The sequence below is a fragment of the Gadus chalcogrammus genome, chromosome 1 (genome assembly GCF_026213295.1).
Source record: "Gadus chalcogrammus isolate NIFS_2021 chromosome 1, NIFS_Gcha_1.0, whole genome shotgun sequence".
In the NCBI taxonomy this organism is placed as follows: Eukaryota; Metazoa; Chordata; class Actinopteri; order Gadiformes; family Gadidae; genus Gadus; species Gadus chalcogrammus.
This window is the reverse complement of record NC_079412.1, coordinates 1866315-1873814: the sequence shown is the minus strand read 5'-3', so window position 1 is coordinate 1873814 and position 7500 is coordinate 1866315. Positions and strand designations below refer to the sequence as shown.

Sequence of the window (7500 nt, the reverse complement as noted above, 5' to 3'; positions counted from 1 at the left end):
AATTACCATTACAATCAAAATATTTATATTATTATCATTATCATCAGTTTCTCCATGTTCATATTCTATTTATGATTCAACTCAAGATGAAAGGTCTATTCCCAGATATAACACACAGCTGCTGAGAAACACATGTGCTGAAGGCTCACACAAACCACACAACAAACGCACACAAACGCACACACACACACGCACACACGCACACACACACACACACTAAGTATCACACGAACGTAACACACAAACGTTTTCTCTCTCCCCCCTCTGTGTGTCTCTCTCTCTCTCTCTCTCGCTCTCTCTCTCTCTCTCTCTCTCTCTCTCTCTCTCTCTCTCTCTCACTCTCTCTCTCTCTCTCTCTCGCTCTCTCTCTCTCTCTCTCTCTCTCTCTCTCTCTCTCTCTCTCTCTCTCTCTATCTCTCTCTCTCTCCCTTACTCTTTCTACCCCCTCCTCTCTCACCCCCCCATCTCATTCTGTTATTCTGTTCTCTCTATGTAGGCATCATGCTTGCTTATCGAGATGCATCTCTCTCTCCCTCCCTCTCCCTCCCTCCCTTCCCCTCTCTCTCTCCCTCTCCCCCCCCCCCTCTCTCTCCCCCCCCTTCTCTCCACCTTCTCTCTCTTTGTTCGTTGCATGATGGTGTATGAGATTCACTTTTGGGGGGAATCTGTAATATATACAGCCAATGAACGAAGCGGTGAGCTATTCAATGATTTCAGTTATTTTGGCTAGCCAAGAACATTTTTTAAACTGCAGACACAATGTTTTAATGGGAATATATCTTCCCCTGAGCTACAGTTCCACACTGGCTATCGTTGAGTGTTGGTATTTCCAACACGTAGAGTCCAGCTAGGCCAGTCTGGGGATGGCTGGTTTAAAGCTTGGTTTGCTTGTCTACCCTGATAGACTCCCACACATACCGAAGTGTGTTTGTGTGTGTGTGTGTGTGTGTGTGTGTGTGTGTGTGTGTGTGTGTGTGTGTGTGTGTGTGTGTGTGTGTGTGTGTGTGTGTGTGTGTGTGTGTGTGTGTGTGTGTGTGCGTGCGTGCGTGCGTGCGTGCGTGCGTGCGTGCGTGCGTGCGTGCGTGCGTGCGTGCGTGCGTGCGTGCGTGCATGCGTGCGTGCTAGGGATGGGCATTCGATTAAGTTGTCTTAGTCGATCGTTGGGAGAATTAACGATCAATTAGTCGATTAATCGTTAATATTTTACATTAAAATTAAAAAAATATTTTATATTCAAAATGAAATGAAAATACAAATGCAGCGTGTTTTCCTCATTGGGATCTTTATTATTAGATGAACAACTCAGTTAAACCAGATCCGTTCAATAGTTATGCGCTACTCTGTTCTAAGCAACGGAGCATGCAGCTCGAAGCCGGTGCTCATAAACATAACTAAAAATAAACACAACCCTAGTTTCTTCCCAAAATAATAACAATAATATCAAAAAAACAATCATGTTATAACTTAACGAACCAGTCTACGGATTTTTGTTCAGAAAGATGAGCTCTGGGGTCCGACCGCGACCGCAGCCTGGTGACCGTCAGTCCAGCCGCCGAAAACACCCGCTCTGAGGGGACCGACGTTGCCGTGATGCACAAATAACTCTGTGCTAACTTGGCAAAGGGGGGAACAACTTTCCACAATCCAGGGGCTCAGAAAGTTCTTTATTTCTGCTTCGATGCAAACTTCGCCTTGAGTGATAGGCCTATCACAAGAAGTCATTTTTTAAATCATAATGGTCCCACACCAGACTTCGCCGTGGTCTCGTCTGCTTCATGATTACATCGCCGTGTTCCAATATCCATACTCTCCGTACCTACTAGTCTAAGTTTGAGTACGTAGGGCATTCCGATTCAAATCGGGCGAAAATAAGTGTAGTTTAAACGGTCAAATCGCGAAGTGTGTGGCGATGTACACTTTTCGTACTCAACGGCAGCCATACGTAGCGGAAGAAGGGCGGAGCCAGGCTGAGCCAAAGTCGGCACATTTTCCACATAGCCTGCATTAATAGTCATTTTGTAGTTTTTATAGCTTTTTATAGCTACTAGGCGTAAAGAGTTCACCCTTCAAAGCAGGATGTTTATTGCGGGGGAGGAGCCGCAAATTTAAATATTGCCCCCTTGTGGTGAAATGTTTAATTGCTCACTGCATTAATTTAATTGATGAAAAATGTACGTAATCGACGAAATTCTTAACGATCAATTAGTCGATCGTCGATTAATCATGCCCATCCCATGACATAATGCTTGCGAGTGCGCGCGTGCATGCGCGTGTGTGTGTGTGTGTGTGAGGACAGTTTATTTGCCTCATTATGACGCTGGCGTTCCACTGGGACCGCCAGCGCTGTCTGAGCCTTCTCGATGTCTGAGTCTCTAGAGAGAGAGAGAGGGAGAGAGAGAGAAAGAGAGAGAGAGAGAGAGAGAGAGAGAGAGAGAGAGAGAGAGAGAGAGAGAGAGAGAGAGAGAGAGAGAGAGAGAGAGAGAGAGAGAGAGAGAGAGAGAGAGAGAGAGAGAGAGAATGAGGGAGAAAGACATAGAGAGACACACGGAGAGAGTTTGGGTGTGCGTGATTGTTTTTTAAGCTAGCATTGACATACTTGTACAAAACAGAGAAATTAAATATGACATTACGATTGCGTTAGAATTGAGTGAGTCTGAAGGGCGGCTCAACGGGAGGGCTCCCCGATCACCATGTAGGCTGAGTGAACAGGGAGGGTCCGTACTGAGAGCCTTCATCAAGAGAGCCTTCATACTGAGAGCTGCACCAAGGCCTCAGGCCTGCTGAGGCCTGAGGCCTTGTTGCAGCTCGGGTTCTGTTTGGTTTCCTTTGGTCAGGATATCAAACCATACTTGTTCTCGCCTTGGCTTGGTGACTTTCTTTTACCATGAATTAGATAACTTCAAACTATGTACATTTTGTTAATTTTATGTATGGATGCATTCTTTTAGGATGTGTCTGACACAGATGCAACTTGATGTGATGAATTAGGTAGCAATTCCATTCTTGTTTTGATGTTTAATTGTAGATCGCTCAATCTACAGACAAGGAAGCAGGTTTTAATGGTTTTAATGGTTTAAATGGTATTCAATGCTTGGGGTGTTCACAGGAACCTTTGAGTCAAAAGGCTGCCTTGTCTTCCTGTCAGCTAAACATCGAGAGCCACTCAAGAATGCACTGAGCAAGCATCTTCCAGCCGCATCTCCAGCATGTCTGAATGGACAGAGGCTAATTGTGAGGAGACCCTTATCAGAGGTCAAAGGTCAAACATCCGGAGCTCAAAGGCATTACACGGGGCTCATTTGCCGACATGGACACTCATACACGCACACACACCCACACATACATCCACACACCCACGAGGACACACACAAACACGGACAAAGAAACACACACATACACCCACACACCCAAGCGGACAAACACATACACACATATACACACACACCCACACTCACACACACATATACACACACAAGCCCGCGCTTGCAAAGTTGCTCTCATTCAGCCTTTAGTGACCCTTCAAAGTGCAGGGGGATGAGTGTCTGTGTATGTGCATACATCAGTCTTTGTAAGTCATGCAGAAGGACAGATGGTTCAGGCTCTACCGTTGGGATGGTGTGGCGCGCTCTGGGCGAGTCAGACATGGTACTAGTAGTGACACACAGATTAGTGAGGATATGTTCATTTCAAATGTTTGATGTTTGAAACTAACCAAAGTCTTGGAACGAGAGCTGTTGGAAACGCATGAAGATGTCATACTTCTGTGTTAACAGCTGGAACAGAAAACCTGGCGTTGCATTATTGTGGTGTGAAAGCCCACTGACGTGGAAGCCAGCCACCCTGCGCTCAGCACCGGACTGGGGTTAGAAACCCACCCATCACCTTGTGCTGCTCTGCTGTCCATAGGGAGGTTGAGATGGGCTCCGGCTGCGTTCCCCCTCCTCCTCTGCGTGTGCTGAGATCCAGTAGCAGAGCTCAGGTCACTCACGGTCTGCACACTGAATAGGCTGGCCATTTTATTGCTGATGTCTCTTCCCCAGTGGCATTATAGCTTCAGCATGTTAATCATGGGATATTGCCCAATATCCCTAGATAGCGAACCAATCAAATTGCGCCATCTTAGTAGTTTCACGTATAGCATATACTAACATATATACTATATGTGCATATATACTATACTCACGTATAGCATATATGCACAGAATTTTCAGCCGAAAATGGCCCAAATGCGCATTTTCAGTTTTCGGCCGAAATACTTTCATCACCGAAACAACACGGCCGAAACAGAAATTTGTGATGACGCAAACCAAAAGTGTTTTTTTCAGTGTTTTTTTTCGTTTTCGGTTTCGGCCAAGATTTTTTTTTTCGGTGCATCCCTACTATGTATTTATCTATCTATCTATATAATCTGCTGAACACTCTCTTACTAGTCTCTACTCTCAACGGGCTCAATGCGGCTTTGGTCCGTGTCTCCCCAACGTGACGTCATGCAATGCATTCTGGGGGAAATGAGAATCAATAGCAAACCGCTAAAATAGTACCTACTTTTTCGTATTACGTTGCGTTTTGTGATACCTAACAACATTAAATACAATAAATAACAGTTTAAATCTTTATTACCAACAAGCAAATTGCACAAATTCGTTGGAAAATAAACCCTGCAACACGGCCTTTAACTATTTACAAGTGCAAAAATGCCAACATATTCTCTATTTTGCTGACCAACTGGCTTTTTATCCCGACAAAAGCCACGTAAGGACAGTTCCTCTCAGTCTCTCTCATAGATCGCACAATCTTTTAACGTCTTTGTTTAATATGACTGCATCAACTTCTCACATGCATGATCAGCAGCTCGCGGATTTCACTTTCTCTCCAGTTAGAACTGCTCATGATCATATCGCTGCATTATCTCTGTGTAGACGGCGCAGAAACACCTCTACAAAAGGCAATTTACCTCGGGGAATGTAAACGTAAGTCCTAAGTCCTTACTAACTACATTTGCCATCCGGGGCCACACTGAAGTAGGTCTACACAATTGAATCAAACATTGTAGATAAAGAATCTTTATTACATTTCCTTCCCTCATTTCCTTGATCTTCAAACGTATATTGAACACCCTACGTGTGTGTGTGTGTGTGTGTGTGTGTGTGTGTGTGTGTGTGTGTGTGTGTGTGTGTGTGTGTGTGTGTGTGTGTGTGTGTGTGTGTGTGTGTGTGTGTGTGTGTGTGTGTCTGTGTGTGTGTGTGTGTTGGTTGCCATTGGCCTGCTTGCACTGTTAGTGGCGTATGGTGGCATAAGTATGTGACACATAAGTTGTTTTAGGCTGTTTTGGTGAACTACAAAATAGCAGGATGGGATAATTATGTGAATTGATACAAATCCACCAGTGGCAGCATCGGACTTTGAAAAATGGTGGGCAGCATGTCTTGGATTAGGGCAGAAGGAAAGGATGCAAAGCCAATTAGTCAAATCAGGCCTACTCTTGATTTGAAAAACGAAATAAAAAAATCTGGGCATATCATTGGGCCTAGTTTTGCCCTCAATGACTGAAGCTATTGGTTGTGATTTGGCTATGTTTATTTTCTTTACTTTTAAGAAAAGTAAAGAAACAATACCAAACGTGATGCCATTTAAAATGCATCATGCTCTGAATCATTCACTAACATCCTTTCCACAATATCAAACAGAACGGTCAGAGTAACAAACAATTAAAAGAACAACAAGAACATTATTTCACAACTATTTACATGGGCTGTAAGCCTAACATTGTATGAGGCAAATGTGGATAATGAAGGATGTTTCAGAATATTGTTCAAGGTGTTACGCAAATTAAGGTTGAGGGACGTAGACGCGGGCTACGGAAACATCAATATAAGCGAACAGAGCCGCACTGTACCGCAACGAACAGTAGCGCACCGCTCGGTGGAAAGAGGCATTCGACTGCGCGGGTTTGTTGGTTCTCGTAACAAAGACTTGAGGGGATAAACCCTCCCTCCGGGCTGCCTGCCCCAGAGCCAGGACTCCTGCTTATTGGTTCATAGCGCAACCAGGGCTTCAGCCTATTCGTGAATACACGTAGGCGGGATCCTGATCCCTCTGGTAGTCACACCCACTCAGAGGAGAACTTTTGTCCTCTCTCCCATTGAACCCCTTGTTATTCAACGGCCGCCAACACTTTCGTTGAAATTAATGGGAGTCAATGGAGGCTGAGGGAGGACCGTCCTCCCTGAAGTAATTGTCAATAGGCAATAGGGGTGCTAATGTCCCAGGGAAACGAACATGACATATACAAAGGCATTAATGTCCTATTTAAGGACATTAATTCATCAAAGTAGTCTGGACAATCTACATTTTTTATTCTCAACAATGTTATGGAGGATCTTCCTTCCTCTCCTCACTGGAGAAGCCTCCACTGGAGCATCCAAAAAGGTATGCCAATGCCGCTGTGGCTAAGAGAATTACGATAGCAGGGCTACTGTTACAGGGGGAGCGGCTGTCTGTTTTTTCTGACCAGTCGTTTGCCACTCTGTCTGCTGCTAACGATGAGCATTAGGCTGAACCCAATGCATTCACTTAACTGCAGACATACGTTTAGAGCGATGTGAAATGCTGCTCACTTACCCCCCCCCCCCCCTCTCTCTCTCTGTCCTCCATTCAGCTGTGAACCCACTCTCTCACTCTCTCCCCCTCTATTATCACTCTGTCCTCCATTCAGCTGTGAACCCACTCTCTCACTCTCTCCCCCTCTATTATCACTCTGTCCTCCATTCAGCTGTGAACCCACTCTTTCACTCTTTCCCCCTCTCTCTCTCTCTGTCCTACATTCAGCTGTGAACCGACTCTTTCACTCTCTTCCCCTCTCACTCTCTCTGTCCTCCATTCAGCTGTGAACCCACTCTCTCACTCTCTTCCCCAAATGCTTAAATCTTGCTAGCTCTCCTGTTGACATTACATCTCTGCCTATTTAACAAATAATGATTAATACTCCAAAGTACTTATACTTAAATTAGAATTGACTGCTCTGATGAAGTCGGCAGTAGCTCAGGAGGTATAGCAGGTTGGCTGGTAACCGCAAGGTTGCTAGTTCGATCCCCAGCTCGCCATGGTTGACTCCGCCGTCGGTGTGTGCATGAATGGGTGACTATCAGGCAATATTCTACAGTGATTTGGAGAAAAAAGGGCTTTAAATATGCAGGTCTATTATTATTTTTTATAAGCTCTAGATGTATTCTCCAAAACGTGGACAGAATGAAGACAGATTATAATTATTATTTAAACTTATTCCTACAACCTAATCTTGCAGAGCGCTTTGTCTCACTGAGCTGGCATCACAACGTCCCTAACATCGTCCTCCTGTCTGTTTTTCTCCTCTGAAGGCACGTTTTGGCCGGTTTCTGCACTGTTCAACAAACTGATCTTGGGCCTGCGTCTGCTGCTGAGCTGCTGCTGCTGATCTGGAGACATGGGGAGGTTACTGTGGCTGATATCGCTGAGCTCACT

At 45.0% G+C, this 7500-nt stretch overlaps 1 protein-coding gene across 1 annotated transcript in view; it reads left to right on the top strand.

Annotated features, from left to right (window-relative positions):
- The window catches only part of LOC130394593 (contactin-2-like), a 30545-nt gene that overhangs the window by 3689 nt on the left and 19356 nt on the right, over positions 1–7500 (top strand). The window contains exon 2 of the mRNA XM_056604768.1: positions 7377–7500. This exon is cut by the window's right edge and continues 20 nt beyond it. Within this exon, the coding sequence (XP_056460743.1) occupies positions 7463–7500 (38 nt within the window). The 5' untranslated portion in view covers positions 7377–7462. The remainder of the gene's footprint in view (positions 1–7376) is intronic.